This window comes from Corvus kubaryi, unplaced genomic scaffold (genome assembly GCF_017639235.1).
Source record: "Corvus kubaryi isolate FWS band 111438036 unplaced genomic scaffold, C.kubaryi_AGA036_p1.0 68, whole genome shotgun sequence".
NCBI classification, from domain to species: Eukaryota; Metazoa; Chordata; class Aves; order Passeriformes; family Corvidae; genus Corvus; species Corvus kubaryi.
This window is the reverse complement of record NW_024582056.1, coordinates 3,835,030-3,855,703: the sequence shown is the minus strand read 5'-3', so window position 1 is coordinate 3,855,703 and position 20,674 is coordinate 3,835,030. Positions and strand designations below refer to the sequence as shown.

Below are 20,674 nucleotides of genomic sequence, written 5' to 3'. Positions count from 1 at the left end.
ACACAATGAAGATATTTCTATTGACATCTTTCCTATGTTCATTATCACTGTCATTCTCCTGAAAGGTTAAGGTATTCACAAACTCATTTGGACTCATTTAACACACAAAAAACCCCATTTTTCACTTCCATCTGTGCAATGATACTAAATCATAATATACTTCAAATTATGAGGTCTGTGTTAAAAAACAAACCAAAACTCAACCCAACCAACAAACTGAAATTCATTTCCATTTTTTTCAGAGTTCTGATTTCCATTTGTGTCTGGCCATCTTTTGCAGAGAGATAAAAGCAGAAATGTTGAGGGAGTAGGCAGTAGTGAAGGAAAAAGAGGAGTAGAAGCTATTCCTGTCCAAAATCCAAACAAGAGCACACCCACAGGGTTCTAGATCATGAATAGACTTGGGTAAAAGTATTGTTTAAATAAAAGCTGTGGCAAAAAGAGAATACTCTGATTGTGCGTGGTAGCTGGAGCTGTGTGCTTTAATTCACCACGTTAAGGACTGTTCTGGTCCAGTTATTCATTTGTCAAAGAGATACAACAAAGAAGGTACAAAAAAAATGTGTTCATCACCCATCATGTACAACTGCCTGATGTAGTTGCTGTCTAGTGCAAAAATAAATAAATAAATACATACATACATAAATATTAGGTTTTTTATGAAGAGGTGCCTGTATATGAAGAGAAAGTGGAAAAGTAGTCAATGAAATTTTAGCCAGTCCCAGTAGTCAAGGTAATAATGCTCATCATCCACAAGGCTTTGGATTGACACATTATTTCCAAGTTTAAAACATCTATTAATGCTTTATTTCATATTTTCCAAAGATATTTTTAAGGTTGTTAAGTTGGCATTTGTACAATTTTGAGGATACTTCTTGTATGCCTCTCATCAAGAGGTAGGTACTTTCCAAAGGTAAACAGGAAAGCTGATCAAGTTGACAACAGAAGCAATGTGTAATAAGCTAAGAAAATTCACAGGGAATGTCAGGATTGTCTCTAGGACCCTTAAGTAAGATGTTGTTGTCAGCTGAAAATGAGCTAAGACAATTCTTCTAATTGCTGAAGAGATGCTTCAGGGGCCTCAAGTTATCACCATAATTTCCTTTTCAATCTATGCAAAATGCATGTATGAACCAGCACATGCATTTGCTACATCTAATAGGAATACCATCACCATATGGCAGTTTTCCATTACTTCTAGCCTTAAATAAGTAAGTACAATTCTATCCCTCTCTGCTGAAAGGCTGCTCACAGTTGGAAAAGCAGAATGATGTTGAAAGAAGGGTTGGAGAGACAAGACTCACAGCTGGAACCTAAACAGTTTGAAGAAAACCAAGTTGGACTTGGTCAGTTACTGAGTCACCTATATTTCAGACTTGTAAAAGGTATCTTTGTATCCAGAGCGATCAATGACTTTTTATTCAGTAATAAAAACCAAAAGAAATTAAGAAGATGGAGCATTTTTACTTATAAATAAAACCAAATCATAGAATCGTAGAATCCTTGAGTTTGGAAAAGACCTCCAAGATAATTGAGTTCAACCTTTGACTGAACACCGTAACGTCAACTAAACCACAGCACTAAGTGCCATGTCCAGTCTTGAACACCTCCAGGGATGGTGGTTCTACCACTTCCCCGGGAAGACGGTTCCAATGTTTAACCACCCTTTCAGTCAAGAAATTCTTCCTGATGTCCAACCTGAACCTCTCCCTGCCACATCTTAGGACCATTTTCTCTTGTCCTGTTGCTAGTTGTCTTTGAGAAATGGCCAACTCCCACCTGGCTATGACCTCCTTTCAGCAGTCGTAGAGAGGGATAGGGTCTCTCCTGAGCCTCTTTTACTCCAGGCTGAACAACCTCAGCTCCCTCAGCTGCTCCTCATAGGACTTCCTCTCCAGACCCTTCATCAGCTCTGTTGCTCTTCTCTGGACATGCTCCAGCACCTCAATGTCTTTCTTTTGGCGAGGGGCCCAGAACTGGACAGGGAACTTGAGGTGTAGCTTCAGCAGTGCTGAGTACAGAATGACAATCACTGCCCTGGTCCTGCTGGCCACACTATTGCTGATACAGGCCAGGATGCCATTGGCCTTCCTGGCCACCTGGGCACACGCTGGCTCGTGTTCAGCTGGCTGTTGACCAGCACCCCCAGATCCTTTTCTGCTGGGCCCCTTTCCAGACATTCTGTCCCCTAACCTGTAGCACTACATGGGGTTGTTGTGAATCAAGTGTAGGACTGGGAACTTCCCTTACTGAACTTCATACCATTGGTCTCGGCCCATTAATCCAGCATGTCCATATCCCTCTGCAGACCCCTCCTACCTTACAGCAGATTAACACTTCCACCAATTTAGTGCCATCCTGAATGGATGCACTAGATCCCATCACCCAGATCATTGACTGGCCCCAATAATGAGCCCTGGGGAATACCACTTTTGACTGGTAGCCAGCTGCATGTAACTCCATTCAGCAGGTAGACTAAATCCACAAGTTTTCCTTTATCCAGTAGGCAGGTCATGAAGTTTTGTTTACCTAAAGTCTTCCAAATATTTATTCCAAACTTTGTCAGCTGCAAACAATATATTGCAACATATATTTGTTTTGCTGTTTTGGTTTGAAATTTAAAAAAAAAAAAAGGTCTATAGTTTAGTGTCTCAGAACATATTTTATGCAGAAATAATAATGGCCCAATTTTCACATTCCTGTCTGGAAATGTTTTTCCACCCTCACCCTGGAAAAAGAGCAAAAAAGTCAGTGTGAATCCCACAGAATAACAGAAATAACAGATAGGTATATGAGGCCTCTGGTCACCAACATTCCTTGTCCATGCATTCAGGAGACATTGTGTTTAATCACAAGTTAAACAAAACTTCTCACAAGAGTATTGTGGTCTGGCAAAAACAAGTTTGGAGGAAACATTTTCTATCAGCATTTTACATTTTTCTCTATGCTAGTGTTGTATGTTAGTAGATTCCACGTGCAGTTGATCACAACTGTGCAATTCGTAGCCAAAATCTCTGAAATTACCTAGAGAAAACAAAACAACATGCGGATAGTCAAGCCCTGCATGACAGCATGCACAGCAGTGGGTGTTTCAGAAAGTCAGAACTCAGGTTTTGACTTTCATAGAGAAGTTCTCCCTCACAAGATAATGCCATTCACTTTATAGTGCAAACCCTCACACAGTCCCTGGGAAATAAAGACCTGTTAAAAATGTGTGAAATAACTAACTAGCATAAAAGTAAGGAGCAGTTCACAAGGTACAACATCTGTAGAAATAAGGTGTGAAACACTTTTTCAGAAGGGTAAATGAAATAACCATCAGTGGTTTTTAAAGAAAATTGCTGGCTATTTTCCCCCTACACTGAATTTTGCAAACAAAGGATATTTAAAGAAATAAAACCAACTCGATGTTTATCTGAAAAAAGTATGCCAAATTTTGATTATTTCTTGTTAAAAACACAAAGAAATTAATTGAAATGTGCTTTCTCTCCTTCAAAAATTTGCATGGAAGAAAATTAGATCGGTTTCACTGCTGCAAATGTTATGAAGGCAGAAGCTGAATTGCCTAAATCATGTGTTTTATTGCCATGTTTTAGAAAGCATTTTAGGAAAGATGAGATGCTATACAAAACGATATTTTTTCTCAGCCTGAAAAATATGTATTCCATATTCTGCAACAGCTGATGTGGTTCCTTAGAGAAATTATATATCCCACGTTTAATACTGCAAGTGCCACAGTAAAAGATGTCTAACATTTAATGAGAAAGGTATAACGCTTCAGAAAAACTTTGAACACACTTGCAACTTCATACTTTGATGTTTAAAGAAACAGTACAGGTTCTTTACACATTAAGTGAATCTTCCCAAAGGTTTTCCACAGAAGGAATGAATAGTCATAGCCTCTGGCATAGACAATCTGACCAAGAATGAGCAGCCAAATCTTGAGTATGATGACATGGCCAGCTGAAAAAGACCTAAAACTGTTCTGAGACTTCAACCCAGAAGAGATGCTAAAGAGCCACAATTTTTTTGTCATACTTACGATTTATGTAAAGTATATTGAGAGGTTCCTAACAGAATGTCACTGAAAGTTATAGTATGGGGTTGGGACATGACATTTCTTTTCTATGAAGATAGTATTATTTAATATGAACACAAAAAAAAATGAACAACATTCTAACAGATATTTCTTCAGTATGTAGAACCACTAAACAAACACCTGGATTTGGTCCTTTTTCTAATTCTTCCTGGTGTTTTATATTTTGCATTGATAAAGTTACTACAGGACATCTAGTCTTGATTATACTTTAAATAAAAGTCTTAATAGGGTTGAAACAACAATTATTACGGCAATATAATCTTTCATGCAGAGGCAGTTAATGCCATCATTATGTGATTGAGTCCAAAACATTAAGGTGAAAGCAGTTTTGCAGCATTTTTGCACAATATGCCTCTGCTTGAAGCATCAGTCCAGTTGAAAAAAGATAATGTTTGGAGGGGGAGAAATGGGAGAAGGAAGATGAAAGACATATAAATCAAAATAGGAGGATTTGAAGCCCATATTAAAAAAAAACCCAAACTTTTAATTTCCAAATATAGAGCATAGATTTGGTTGTGGTTTAACTTTTTTTCAGTTGGCACATCAGTTATACTGAAAAGGACTAGAAATGTTTCACCACGTACATGCATTATCCTAAAGCAAAACTTCACTAAATTAATAAAACATACAATAACAGTTTTGTATATGCTAACATAAACATATTTTAATTCTCAATGTAACTCCTCACATGAAGCAGTGTTGAAGCAAAATGTTATATTTGGAAAGTTGTTCACTTGAGCATGAGGATTAATTATCATAAATTCAAATAATGGTTAATTTTGTATTTGTAAAATGAGTTTATCTAGAGAAGAGATTTCAAATGCCCTAATTTGTAGTTTGTGAGCCATTTCCTCTATATATATTAGTGAGATAACAGTTTATATGTCTTGTGTAGTCAGAAATCTGTGACATATTTATTGAGATATTCCATCTTTGTGAAATTTATACTTCTAATGATGTTCTGAAATGTGAACCAGATATGTTTCAATAGAGAGACATGATCAGATCTGTCTTATCAGAGAGGGATGATATACCTACACTATGAAAATGTTATGACATATACTAAAACTTGCGAAAAATAATTTTTAATATTCCTGTACAATTTTAAAATGTGTCTTCCTAAAACACAATATGAGGTTAACACGGGAGTCAGCAGTTCAATTTTATACTAGGTCTTGGTGACATCACAAGACCTAATTTTAGGTGGCTTTATTTTTTTTATGCTGTAAAAATATCATTGTTGCTTGCTGAATATTTGGATTTCTATTTAAGTATACTCAAGATGATATAACTGAAATATGCTGATATTTGCATATCATCAAGAAAACAGATGATATCTTCCAGAGACATTAGAAATATAGAGCTTCTTACTGAAAGTCAGAAATATTTGGTCATATAGAATATGTTTTAGACAGCTGTATCTTGAATTCCTCCTGAATGGCTTAGGTGATATTGTTGAAATGTATACATTTCAGGGGGAGCACCAGCAAAGATCAAAAAATTGACCAAGTTTGTATCATTCTTGCCATTCTTCATAAGTCTTCTGGTTGAGAAGAAACTGTAACCAAATATATGAGAATCAAGTAATAGCTGTGCTTTGCTATTAACACATATATCTGATTCTCAAAGTGATTATGAAATATTAACAATGGAATTTCCCTGAAATATAATAATAACAGGATGAGATGTGGGTTGTCTTCAGTCATAGTAATGCCAGGCAGAGATACAGATAATTTTAGGCCTTGGTTTTCTGAAAGTGATAAGTAAAAAAAATCTTTATATTGCTTCTAGCTGTTTTTATGAATCAGGCAAGGGTCACAGACTTTGCACTTGAAATTTTCTTTTCCCTAGTCTTGTTTTGCTCCTTATCCACCTGGGACTGATGCCTTTAAAGTAAATGAATGGTGCTTCTCTTCGGAACTGCACCAGGACATAGTAGTGGACTCTACTACAGCTCTTTTTCAAAGGTAGTCCCCCTCATGCTCAGAACACAGTTTAATTTATGCCCATCTCTGATGAAGAAGAGAGTTAAAAATCCACAGCCCACTGTTTGTCTTTTTAAACCTCTGTGACTGCTCTTCTATACTGAAGAACAAATGAGGGCAAGGTAGGCTTTCAGAATGAATAAGCAAGTTGATTCTACCTTGTACATACTGGTTTCTCAAAACAAATTTATTTTAATAGAAGGTTTTATTTATTCATATGTTTTTATCTTTGCATGTTCTGCTTCCTTGATTGTGCATGACAAACCCCACTATAGTTATGAAAGAGATGAAACACTCAGAAGTCATAAAGTGAATGGTCCTAACTCAAATTGGATGCTGCTGAAATTACATTAAAGTTGTCTTATGACTTAGGGTTCTATTTTCTTCAACATCAGCAGTGGAATATCAAGGTGCCAAAAGGGACAAGGGCCTAAAAATATTCAGTTAAGCTGTGAGTGGCTCGTTGATGGTTATCAGAACGGAACTGAACCTGTTTGAGGTAAAGCCACTGGAAGAAATAAAGCTGAGCCAATGATCGAAGCAAACATTGGCCATTTTTTCAAGTAATACAACAATATTTTATTGCTACATTATTTTAATACTTTCTCCTGTTGTAGTGATGCAATGTTTTTATTGTATTTTTATATGTTCTCTGTACCCCAATGGTTCATCCCTACCTTCCCCACTCCTGCCCCCAGTTGGTCTGTCCCAGATCCAAGCCGCGCCCCCGGTGCTCCCAATATGGTTATCCCCTCCCCTTGTTCTGGGTCTTTCCCTATCAATCACCCAAACTCCTCCTGTTGTTCCTGAAAGTCCTGTGCCTGTCACCGAAGCCCTCCCTAATTATCCTTATGGTCCTTGTCAATCCCCCGAGATCCTGCCCCCTCGGATACCTCCCCTCTGGAAATCCCCTAAACCTCGATGCCCCATTGGGGCCTGTGACCCCTTTCTCTCCACCCCTCAAGACTATTGGCCCATGTGAATGTCCATCCCTGTCCACATCCCTTTCCTAAAGATCCCTATTGATCTTCTGTCAAGCCATCCCCGTTGTAACGCCTCCCTTTATAAATTGTCGTGCAGACCTGATCTGGGCTTGTCCTCTGTGGATACCCTCCAATAAGCTTGTATTATGTCCCACGGCAAGCCTCCCTGCTACTTTTTATCGTTCCCTTCCTCGAGGGCTGCTGACTGCTGCAGTGCCTGGAGCCGGTGCTCCCCTGGGTAGAGCAGAGGCTTCAGAGGAGCAGCCTTAAAGCTCCGTGCCTCCAGCTGCTCCCCACTCCTGCCGCACACCGCTGGAGCCAGCCTGGGCAGTGGGCAGCAGCGGTCACTGCGACATCCTGTAATAACACTTCAAAAAACAAACAAAAAACCAATTGTTCAGCTTTCATTACTTCATAAATAAAAATTAATTTATATTTAATGTCCGGTGGCAGCATGAATTGCTGTTAATTCGTTTCACAGCGTTTGAGTCCTAGACAAAAACTAGGCTGCTCCCCTCTCCTGTCTGACATTTTCCTTTTAAACATGAAATGTTTTTCCTTTCATATCTTGCATAAGATAATTGTTTGTGCATTAAATGGCTTAGATATATGTAAATAGGTGATAGTTATTTTTGGTGGGCTTAAAGAGATTTTTATCTGCATCTATGAATGTTGATTACTATTGCTTTTACTTACATTAATTAAGGGATGCAATCACAGAAATATTTTGTTTTCATTTAAATGGACTGAGCTGACAAATAGCTACAAAGCTGAAACTTAACTGTGCAGATTCCTGTAAGTTCTGTAGGTTGATTTGTTTTTCCTTACATAAAAACTTTGAGAAAAATTTTCTCTGTTTTTTCAGTTACAGGTCTTCAAAGTTACTCTCAAATTTGGTTTTAGGCACCTTCAATTAAGCTTGCTAACATTAATTTTAACAGTGTTAAGGCATGCTTGAGAAATAGATGGGCTTTGGTTTGTAACATTATGTACTTGATGCTGAAAGAAATAACATCCTTCTGTAACGATGCATAATCAGGCAGGTTTTTAGCTCTGGAACTACAAAGATTTGAATTCAGAAAGCAGATACACAGGACTGTTTGCTTACTGTCTTGGTCAAAACCCAGTTTCAGTTTGCAAGCATGTGCACATCTGCAAAAACGTGTACTGAACCAAATGTGGAAGACTGAAGCACTTCATGAGAGCAATTTCTCATTAGGTAATTGATTTTATTCTGACAGTTCTTAAGAGCAGGGGTAAGGCCTGTGGTATTGGTCAGAGCATGCCTGTGAATAAAATGACAACAGTAAGTCATATTCTTATATGAGGGTTTCTTAATGTGTTGTCAGAAAGGAATAAATATTGACAAATTGCTAAATCTACCTTTAAGAATAGTTAGAATTTATTATTCAATTGTTTTTATGCTATGAACTGGAATTTTAGGGAAATAGAATTTGCTTTTATGTCTCTGCTGATAATAAGGCTTTTCTTTTTTAATGTTTTATAGTTGAAGGTTTAGGGTATTTTTTTATTCTGCTATATCACAGATAAGAAATCTAAAGTTTTACTAATATTAATATTAATATAAGATTCTATTTTTTTCAGGAAACAATAATGTGGTAGGCCCTTACTTACACTAAACAAAGAAACAAACAAATTTTCCTTGCATTTTAAATGAGCTAAAACTACAAGGAATCTTAGACCAGTCACATTTGAAAATTTTATGTATGAAATGGTTCCTTGCACTTTACAATACAGGCAAAACTGAATTTGTAAGGAAAAATCTGATTAATTTTATCATCTACTAATGGGAATAATGCTCAAACCCAACATTAGCAAAATTGAGGTTGTAAAGGCAACTCAGAAAACGCTGTTATTGAGGTTGTGCTTATTCCTTTATTTTGTGTGTGTGTTATGGGTGAGTTTTAATCATGTGGTGGTTTTTTTCAGGTTTTTTTTTCTCTATAGAGGGAAAGCTAGCCTGCACTTCATCAGTAACTATTGACTTTGTCCAATGGATGGCCAAATATTTAATTTGCCTTATTATGCTTAGAACGGGCTATATCAAGTATTTTGCTTTGTTTTGCTTTGTATTTTTTGGTTTTTTTTCCTGACATTCCTATTGTGCTTGCCACTATAGAAGACCAGTGTTAGAAAATTAATTTAGTAATAAAAATCCTCATGGCCTAAAAGGCTTATTTATATATTTTTTTACAAATAAGATCTGAGGAATAACTACTAAAGTAAGAAAATACCTTCTAGCTGAGATATGTAGTGAATTCTTGGTTTGAAGGGCTGATGATTTTGCCACAAGCTTGGAGCTCAGAAATTCAAACTATATAGATTATGTTTACCAATACTTATTTTATTTTAAGACTCTCCTTAAAAGGAGAGTAAAAGTAGAAATTGAAAACTACTTCCTTGGGAAGCGGTATTTTTGTTGGAATATTTTTACTACGAATGACAATCTCTGTATGAAATGAGGCAAATCTCTACAGAAAATAGTCATTATATAGTAGCCTCAAACTATTCCCAAAACAAGTCTACACAGTGTGGAACTGAGGAAAATAGAGCAAGTAAAATAGGGAAGCATAAGAGCTACCATAATACTTGGAGTATATGGAAATTTGCAATAAGGAAGATTTTTCTCTCTCTCTAGTGCACTAGTGTGGAAGAAGCCCAGACTGAGCCCTTAGCTAAAAAGGAACACTTTTTTACATGAACTGTTTTTCAGATGATATAATTAAAGGTCAGAAGACAACCTTCATGATTCTCTTTTTTTTCTATCTTCCAGTCTCATTTGTACAAAGGCTGCTCAGGTCACTGTTTTGAGTTGGTGATGCAGGAAAGTTTATGTATCTTTGGTGTAATTGTGCATAGCAGTTTTCTAAAGTTTCTCTGCTGGGAGTGTCATCTAGAAAGGTTACTGTGACATTTCTGAAATTGTATCTTGTTAATAGGAATGAAACATGTTTGTTTCCCTTTTAATGCATCTATATTGTGTACTTGTTTATCTGTATTGTGATATGCTTATTTAGAACATGAATACATACTTGTGTGTATATATATATATATATATATATATAAAATATTGATTTTAGAAATAGTATTTTCTTTCGGATATATTTTGCTTTGAATGTACCATAAACAGTAGTAAGCAAAACAATACTTCTCAAACATGAATAATTTGGAGGAGAGAAAGAAGTTGGACAACAGTTTCCTTCCAATATTAGTTTTCAGCAGCCTCTGAGTTACGAAAAGGTTTTGCCAACTGCCATAACTAAACAAAGTGATAGTTATGGCAGCTAAATTATCTATGATATCCTTGACTATGTCTGATGGAGGGAAATATTTTAAATTCCAATTTATATTATAGTCTTATTAAACCTAGTGTTTGCTAGCTATTATGCTAACAATGTCTTGGAAAAGTACCCACTAAATTTTCTTTGAATAAATTTATATTTTGGCCCCACTTATATTAAAGTGCAACTGTAGTGAAGGGAAGGTGAGTTGAGCTGAGTAAAGGTAAAATAGAGCTTTTCTGTCAATACCATCTAACGTTTTCCTGGTCTACTTCTATTCTGGATACTGTTAAAACATTTTCTGGCATGACAATTCAGCAGCTGTTAGAGATACCTCGAAAGAATGTCAAGGATTGTTGATCCATTTGCACTGAGAATTAAATGGTGGGATTTGTTTCTGGGGACAGAGGGAATGTCATATAAATGAGAACATATTAATCATTATACCAGAAATCCAAATGTCTAGATCATCAAAGCCTGTCTTTGATGGTGGCCAGCTGTGGGTGGTTAGGAAGAGTGAAAGCATAAAATAAGCATGTAGTGATAATTACTTATAAAAGTTTCTTCTATGATCACTGACAGCATAAAATTCCAGGGCTTCTTGATTGATTATAACTTACATGGAGGAGCTCTTGAAACATTTCCTTCAAAAATTTTGTAATCCATTTAAGCAAAAATGGATTACATCTACGTGTAGATTAAGCATCTACAAAATCTTGCAGCAAGGAACTCCACAGTCTTAAGTGTGTTTTGTAGCTGAAAAATAATCTCCTTTTCTTTTTGAACCTGATATTTGTTGTTATTATTAGAAGATTCCTGATTCTAATATTCACACAGTGAGTATTAGATCCTCCATATAACTCGTGTTTTCATAGACATCTATCTCCTATCAGCTGCAATATCCCAGCCTGCCTTGTTTTTTATAGAGAAAACATTTTCTGACTTTGATCATCCCTTATCCTCTTCTTTATCTTTGCAAGATGGAGAATAACTTTTCTAGGGGAGGACATGCTAATGACAACAAATAAAACCTTCAATATAAGGACATGACAGTCAGTAGCATAATTTTTTTTTTTGTTCTTTTCCTGATAATTCTTAATATATTATTTCCTTTATTTACTTAATACTGAGGTAAGACTTTCCCACAATTAGCTATCATAAATACAAGATCTCATTTGTGAATAACCATGTTGTATCACTTCATCAGTTCACATTCTTTTGAATGGCCTTTTTATTTACTCAATAACAGTCCTAAATAAGCTCTCATACCCATTATTCATTTGCTTTGCCAGATCAAAAGAACAGATCTAGAAGAATTCCATTTTTGTCCTTCCTCTATTAGGATTATTTAATATTTACTTTAATTGATTTTTCTGTATTTTGTTGAGAAGATTTTCTAGCTTAATTTCTTTAGGAATGTTGGTGATAGACCTTGCCAAATATCTTTTGGAAAGCTAAGCAGACTGTGAAATCTGAAGTTCCCTTCTCTATATGTAAAAACTGTGACTGCCTTAATTCATAGCATGAAAATGAAATTCCTGTAGGTGGCAAAAATCTTAATTTCTGTCCTTTGGAACAAGCAGATTACCATACTAACCAGAAACCAGCCAATATTATGAATGTTCATTACTTTTGTAATTTTTTACTATTTTGAAATTAATGGGATGAGAGACATAATAGCCACGTGCAATATGATGGAGATATTTTTTATGCATATATGTTAAATACACCAAAGTTCCTCTGTAAATTAAGGTTTGTCAACAGTGTCATGACTTCCAAATCTTTTCAGTTGTTACTGATTAATCGATTTGTATTTGCTGTACTTTCTGTGGCTGCAGAGTTGCAAAACATCCTACCTGTTTGGAATAAATAAAACATACATATAACATATATAAAACATATTTTCTAGATTAGCTGCTGACTTTCCTCTGACTTTTTAATGAATATAATAAATTAGAACTTGTTCTGCTTCCCTCAAAAAGTTTTGCTAAAAGTTTCCACACACAGTGCCTAGACATGGGTGCAAAAATATTTATAAAATGCTTGTCTTCCAAAATTTAATCAATAAACAATATACTGGTTTGCAAACATGAATGGAAATGTAAAAAATTATTTTGCCAAATGCAAGTTCAAAATTCAAACGATTTCTGGTTTGTAGTCAAAAAACAAATATTTCAGATTTATTTTCAAATATTTTTTTTCCTTGTTGACTAAGCTTTACATCAATTTAAAGACAATGAATTTTCTCAAAAAGTAAATGTTTGGTTTGATTTTTTTGGGGAAAAAAAAAGAGAAACTAGCATTCAGAAAAAAATATTGGTTTAAAAACTGTCATTTTGATTTCATGGTTGACTATATTTTTTTAAAATGGAAACAAAAATAGCTGTGAAGAAGAGAAACCAAAAAAATTTAGAAAATTCTCTCTGGCTTATTTTATTTGCGAATTCCCATGTAATTAGTTCTATCTTCTGTCATGTAGAAAGTGACTTTTCATCTAGCTTCACCATGTTAGAATAGAGTTTAAATAAGCTTCTGAAAAACTGGAGAGACAATAGAGAAGCCCAGAATACTTTGTTGGAAAAATAAAAGTTGTATTCACATGTCTCCTTATATTTCGTATTTTCTCCTTATGTTTACGATTTATAGGACGGCTTTGAACATAATAGATAACACTGTTACGAATGAGTGAAATTGTTTTAGGTTGAACATCAATCTGTGCATCTTGCTATGAACAGATTACAGTTGGGTGATTTCTGTGCTGTTCAAGTGAGCCTGATAATGGTAACACAGTGTTTGAAGGCTTCTGGTAACTTTTGTTGTCTGATCTCTAATTCAACTTATTTGACAAAAAGTAAGGAAACCTAAGCTCTTGATATTCTTATATCAGATGTATGTTACTAACTAGCTTCCTGAAAGGGTCATTGTTTTTTTGTTTTGAGTAGTTAGTGATGGGCCAAAAGAGAGCATTTACTTTTTTCTCACTGTTGGACAGACTTAGAGGAACACTGTCAAAAATTTTAATGCTGATAGAATAAGGGCAAACCAGTCTGAAGCAACCTGGAGAAATGATTGCATTTAATTTTCTCCATCATTCATGATGATTCTTGTGGGTCCCTTCCAACTCAGAATATTCTGTGATTAGCATAATGAGCAGCTCTGTAGCCATTAACAAGTGTTTATGTAGTTAACCCAGTAGGAGAAAATTATAAGAACAGGTTTGAAGGGAAATAATGTAGCAAATTTGGTCCTCATTCTTCCAACTTTGTGTGACAGGTAGCATAGGAATAATTTAAGAAGTAATAGGAACATCTGATTCAAAAGCAACGAGAGTCACACTGGAAAATGAGTGAGAGGAATGAAAGGTAAACTCTTGGCAGACAGTAATGTAATAGATAAATAGTTTGGTCTGGGAATACTATTACATATGACTGAAGGAGAAATGATGGAAATATGATACCTTGTAAGACTGAATGAGTGAAAAACATCTGCATATACAGAGATGGAAGCTGGTGGGTATTGACCTGATCATTTGCAATGTGAAGATTTTGTTGGTTTAAGTGCTTGTTTTGCTTTCTAGGTTTTTTACTCTCCTTAGACTGTTCCTACTTACTATCAACCACTTTCCTGAAGGACCTATGAAATATTACTATTTACATTATTGTCACTAACATAAGATCTTGTGCACATCTCCTTCCAAAAAATCCCTTTAATTCTTTAATTTTTTAATTTTTTTTTTTTTTTTTTTTTGCAACAGACTCCAAGAACTCACTGTCCAGGTCCAGTGGCTGCAATAGTTTTTATAGGCTTCTGACTTTTTAAACATTCATAAGGTGTGTCTTGTAAGTAACATGTAAGTTCCACCTGAAATGCAATATTAATGCATTTTCTTTGTTTTCTATGGTCCTGCGGCATTTTTGTCTTAAGAACATATAGAAAATTCATTCAGACTAAACAATACCAGGATTTTGTTTACTAAATGTTGTTATATTTTGTTAATTTTCATACCATTTCGTGTGGCTGAGCTTAGGAGGTACTACTTAGGAAGCAGGAATCTTGTTTTACATTTTTTCCACTTTGAATTGTCTAAGAGTTTCACTTTCCAATTCCTCACTACTCTGAGGGTGTAAGAAGACATTGTGATAGAGTCCTTGATTCCTTTCTTCTCACTTTCTATGACATAGGATGCTCGTGGAGATGATCTTTTCCTATATGGCCTTACACTTGACCGAGCTGTTGTGACCCATCCATGGTGTGTAAGGCCATGGAGAACATTGTGGACTATTCCGGGGTTGCCTGTAATATTAAGAACCAGAGCCAGTTGTTTGTGATACATACAGGTCCTAAAATAAATCAGATATAACAATGAATTTTGACTTCCAGAATGCTTTTGTAATGATTTGTCTGCACAGATGACCTCATATTCCTGTACCCACTTCCACTAGGCTGGAGCATTGTATAGTAAAACATTGTATATTTGTACAGGGAAATTCTATTGTCAGAGTAGCATCTACAATGCTGAAATGAAAATTTGTATTTTAACTTTTTCCTAAAATGTACTGAGAAATAAATGTCCAAGGATATGGCAACAAACTTTAAAAAATTCCGTTCATACTATTTATATAATAATGGTAGTAGTATGTTTATATATGGTTATATACTTTCACAACGTATACTAACATTTTATTTAATAACACATACAGGATTAAATTTAAAACATCAGATTCAGATTCTGCTGAACAGTTATAAAATAACTTCCTTGAACACAGTGATAGACAAATATTTCCTTATAGAAATTAGTACTGTAATGTAAATCAAAGTTATACAGTCTCATTTGATGTTTGCTGATATGTATGAATAGTGAGGGAGATGTGTGAATTTGTTTTTTTTTTTTTTTTTCTGGAAAAAAAAAAACAGAGATTTTTACTGAGTTATATGTAAAAGTGTTGTCTGGACCTTTTAAACGAAATCTTGTTTTTAGCAAAGAGGGTAAAAGCCCAGAGGTTTTACTGCCATTTTATCTTCTGTCCTAGTACATACTCAGTTAAATACCTAGGGTGTCACTGATCTCAATGTTGCTGTAGTCAAAATTAGTTTAAGAAGAGTGTCTTTTATCTATGTACTTAATGGATGGATATTATTTGTTTGCTTCTTTCTATTACATGCTGTTGGAGACAAATGTAGATTTGGAAGAAAAAAAATTTAGTCCTGTTCACTAGGTACTCATAAAGAAGATCAACTGTTTGTATCACCTGTAAGACTTTTAAAAAGCTTTGTAATGCTGATTATGTAAGACATTTCTTAATATTCTCAGATTCATGTTCTATTAAAGAATATAAAAAATCCTTAGTTAATAAAAGTATTATTGATTGAAGAAAAATCCATAATAGTCACAGTTTCTTAATAGATCAAATAGTTTAACTTGATATCAAGTCAATAAAAATTTGGTCTCTATTGCACCAAAATAGATTGCATAATGGTACTGTATTCAGCTTTCAACTTCATTGGGTTTTATCAACCCATTAAGAAGAAGAAATATCCAACTAAAAGAGAATGCAGCATTCCACTTTTCAGAGGACTAACGTATTTCCAATATCTCTTGGTTTTATGCCAATAAGCAGCTAAGAGAAAGAGAGGAGGAATAATCCTTCAGATGTGTTTCTCCCACACTAGCTAATACAGACCTTGTAACATACTGCTTTGGCTCTGAAATTACTTGATCTCAGCAGCATTTCAAATTTGCAGTGCTTGTCTAGTACAAAACTTGTGTAACCTAAAGATTAAAAGAAAAGAAGAGACATTTCAAAATGCTTTTGGGTACCGATTTTGTCTTGTAATATCTAAAGTATAATTTTGGTTACAGTTGGCTAGTTGCTCAGGTTTCTTTTTACTAGACTTGAGAAACCTCAGTAAATTGAGGGGAGGGGAATGCCGGTTTTTGTGACACGTTTTGTCTTCAGATTGACAGCTCTAAAGGTGGTTGAAATGCATCACATAGTAGCTTGTCAGCAAATGATTTGTCTTTGGAAAAAAAAGAGCTTAAAAATGATTGAGCATCTTTTTACGCTGTATCGGTTGCAATTACAGATCACTTCTGATGATGTAATTATGATTCAAAATGGAGAACTATAGAACAAATAAACTGAGATTTTGAAACTAATGTTATATGTTTGGATAGATAAATTGTGCCAGCATATTTTTAGAATAAGGCTATTCAAGATAGTAATTCATCTTTCTGGACTAGAATATGATCAGTTTAGTTAAAAAATAATAACAAAAAATTCTCTTAAGCATTGAACTGTAGACAGCACTTTTGAGCAAGTAAGTGCATAGCTTGTTCCTCTCTCAGTAAGCACAAGCACTTCAGTCTGTGTTGTGTGTATGGACAATATTTCAGCACAGAAGTACTAGCAGTTGGTTGTGATGTCACTGGAGAAATTCCATGTTCTCTTCAAGCTTGAAACTCATGGCTAGAACAGGCAGGCAAGCATTAACATAGTTGTAAAAACTGGTTTATTTTTTAAAAATAAATACAAAAATATAAATATAAAACATTGGCAGATAGAATTTGATGAAATGAAGTTGCACAAACTTTTTTTAAACCAGCTGCATATTACACTTATTAACACCACATGTACATTTTGTTTTATTTTAATGTACAGAACAGGACATACTGGATTTTTTTTCTTCTTTGCCATCTTAAAAGCTGCACTTGCAGGGATAGGACATGTACCTAACAGAAGCGGCTTGTACATGAGGTTGCTTAAGGGATTATCACCCTGTTCAAATTTCTGAAGGTAAGATATTGTTTATTTTACTTACTAAAATGTACAACACTGAATTTCCATAGCTTTGGCTCTTGGAAGTTGATTAAATAAAATGTTGTATATATTCCAAGTGGCATCCTACTAGAAAGAATGAATGACATTAATGGACAAGTTTAAAACAAATTTTAAAAGGAAACCATTGTGCTGAGTGGCAGGAAAATTTTCCTGAATGTTAAATACTGTTGAGTGCAGAAGGTGTCTGTAAAATTACTTCCGCTTAAAGGAAAAGACAAAAGTAGCCTACTGTAGGTTAAGAAGTGTCTTTGTCACTTTCTCCTCCACCGTACATCTCAGCTAGCTTATTAAACCGAGGGCCCCACTCTCGCAGGTAATCATAGTTTTGGTCTCCTTCGGTAGTACCTGACTCCAAGGAGCTCAAGGATTCAGCTATGGAATCATTTCCTTCATAGGCATAGGTTGCAAGTGAGTCATACGGCGGCGCAGAGGGATCAGTGTCATGCTCTTTTAGCCTTTGGTTAATGAAATCTCGGACATCCGTGTTGTCTGGGGCCGAAGGAATCCTCCGTGGCACAAACAATGTTTCAGGGATAATGTCTCGTCGAAGCTTCTTATCTTCAATAGCTGCTGGATTCCTCAGTGTGCCGATATCAAAGGCTTGGGTGTCTTCCTCTCCGCCGCCTTCGTCATTATAACTCACAATGTTGTCCCTGATGTCCTCTTTAGAGAGGATCAAAGGCTCCTTCTTTCGTTGCCTCTTCAGAGCAGCAAATAGCACCACTATAACTTAAAGAGGGAAACAAAGAATGAGTAAAGATCTCTATTTAACAATTTCTTAGCAGCAAATCCATCAGGTACAAGAACCACATTTCAGCTACATTTCACCAACTCATTTTTTTGATAACTGGATAAACACCTCTATCTGTATAACGGTGGCACAGTACAGTCTATATCAAAAAGCTATTTTGCTTTGTGTGCTCTGCTTTACAGGACCATGAGCTTGTCTGCATGCTCTTTCTGTACCTGTAATGAGCTTTAAATAGCCAGGTCTATTCTGAAGATAATTTTCCTCTTTCAAGCTCAAAGGACCTTGCTAAAAAGTGGGTTTCAGTTGAATTATAGGTCATTGAGAGTTATTCTGAAAACCACAAAATGGAGGTTTTACAAAATTTTCCTTTTTTTTTTTCATTACAGCACTGAAACCACTAGATAGGTAGTGCTTTAATATAGTAAAATTACTTCTTACTGTTATATTAGATGTGAAATGTATACTGCATATTGATCTTTAGTAGTTATTTAAATAAAAAAGAGACTTTTCCTCAAAAAAAAAATTAAAATGAAAGACATGAAAGCAATTTTTGGTTATACTATTCATCCTCTCTGAACTTTTTTTTGGACAACTTAATGAAAGAACATAAATGAGCTTCTGGTTGCACACTGATAATTTTACCAGTCTGGGCCTTGAATTCTTATTTACAGTGTTCAATTAGCAGATAAACAAGGTTTGCCTTTGTTTTTCCTTTTTATTTTAAGCTGCAGTTAAGTTCTTCTTGCAAAATCCATCATCATTAATTTTATCAACCTGCATAATTTTGTGGAATGAGTCAGGCCTGAAATATTTGTTCCTGGGCAGAGGAAGATGTGTTTCTCTTCTTACCTAGCAGAATAATGATGCAGAGGAGAATGGCCACCAGTGCCCCCGTGCTGAGGCCGGCAGGGAGGAGCAAGGCCTCAGCGCTGCAGGACTGCATGTTCCCCCGGCTGTCACAGGCGCACACCCGGATGGTCAGCGTGCCTGTGCTGCTCTGGATCGGGTAGTCGTTGTCCGATATCACCACTGGTAGAAGGTAAGTACTTATTTCATGTCGACTGAAGCCATTCCTTCTTGTCAAAATCCTGGCAGTGTTATCTAGATTGATTAAAAATATACTGTTGTAGACTATACGAACAGAAACCACACCACTTATAGTAAATGCAAATTGTCATATTTTATATCACTGAAAAATAATTCCTGATATCATAGTGATACCTCTTGTTTTTTCTAACAACATTCCCATTTGATCAGAAAGCTATTTATGATTTTTTAGGTGCATCTGGCCCGCTCCTCTGTGCCTCTGCACCACTTTTGCGTGTGATTTGAAAAGAGGATTTCTCAAAGCTTAAAGTGCTTTCTAGATTAATGCATGCAGTGTGTGACACAGTTACAGTTCAGGGCTGAAACCCTGAAATACAGCGGCCAACTGAGGAAAAATAACCTTCCACTTTGCGCAGTTCAAAAAGCACTCTGTTCTGGAAGATTCTTTCTATGGATCATCTGTGACAACACCCACAGGAATGCTATCTGTCAACTCAGTATGAGATTTGCTACACCAAACCACTTCCAACACGCTGTAGAACAATGAATATGTACCTCAGCACATGAAGTAGATTTTTTTTTTTTTGGATAGAAATTGACTTAGGAATTCAGAAAATGTTAAAGATGGTAAGTATTCCTGCATGGTTTTGAGAAGTGAACTTACTAAACTGAATCTGTAGCAGACAAATCTTAGTTGTATGCAGGATACTTCAGCATCAAAAGCTGTTCACTGAGTGGCCAGAGGAAAGGGAAGGAAGAGAAGGAATGAATAACACAGAGAGACTATTTCTTCTACTGTTAGAGCCACAATGCTAGAGTGTCAGCCAACACCAGAGTTGTTAACTTTTTAGTCCAAAAGAGAGAAAAAACAGGTTTAGTGTGGACTAAAAGCAAAATTTAATTTTCATCATAGTTGTGGATTGCTTGAGCTATGTGGTTAGCTATCTTGACAGCCAATCTTCAGACAGAACTAAAATAACCCATTTGCAAAAAGAAAGAAAATAATTACAGACAGCAAGGAAATACCAAGATCTGTAACTCTCTGAACTCAGGACCTAATTTAAAACATTAAATCATATATTTTTTCATAGACTTCAAGATGTGAAACACAAACTTTTCTTTTCTTGCTTCCCTTCACTGGTTTTGTGTATTTTAACACTATTTGTTTTCACTCAACATCAAAAATTATGTGTCTTAGGCATCTTTAAATAGCTCTCCCACAAGTGACTTTATAGGGTACCCAAACTATTTGATTTACTTCACTTTCCCTACTGTTAGAAATTTTTTTCTGCTGTTGTTTGTAGTGTATTACTTCCTGAAATCGTCATCAGGCGTAGAGGATTATTCCTGCTGCCTTTATGCTTTTGACACATTTGAAGGCTGATACCATGTCCCCTCTCATTTCAAAATTCTGTAGTTTAGAGTCCTCTCCATTAGTCATACTGATAATGAAGGCCAAAATTCATAGTCTCACTTCCTCAACAGAAGCTTCTGAAAATTTTCTCTGATAAAGACCAATTGAGGAAGGATCAAAAGAAAAGCCAAAGTGCCTCTCAGAACCATTATTTTCATCAACGGTCAGAAAGAAGCAAAACAGAAGGCCAGGGCAATCAGAACTACTTGACAATAGGCTAAAGTGAAAAATCTCAACTTGTCAGCTGAAGGAAT

The 20,674-nt window shown here is 35.5% G+C and overlaps 1 protein-coding gene across 3 annotated transcripts in view; it reads right to left on the bottom strand.

Moving 5' to 3' along the window:
* Positions 1-16,860: 16,860 nt before the first annotated feature.
* Positions 16,861-20,674, bottom strand: part of CDH10 (cadherin 10) — a 99,513-nt gene continuing 95,699 nt past the window's right edge. For 2 of the 3 annotated variants that reach the window (XM_042048751.1, XM_042048750.1), the window contains exons 11-12: positions 18,809-19,060; positions 16,861-17,937 (exon numbers count right to left, since the gene is read on the bottom strand). In XM_042048751.1, the coding sequence (XP_041904685.1) occupies positions 17,444-17,937; positions 18,809-19,060 (746 nt within the window). In that variant the 3' untranslated portion in view covers positions 16,861-17,443. Of the gene's footprint in view, positions 17,938-18,808; positions 19,061-20,674 lie in introns of those variants that run through there. The other variant, XM_042048752.1, reaches the window with a different exon arrangement.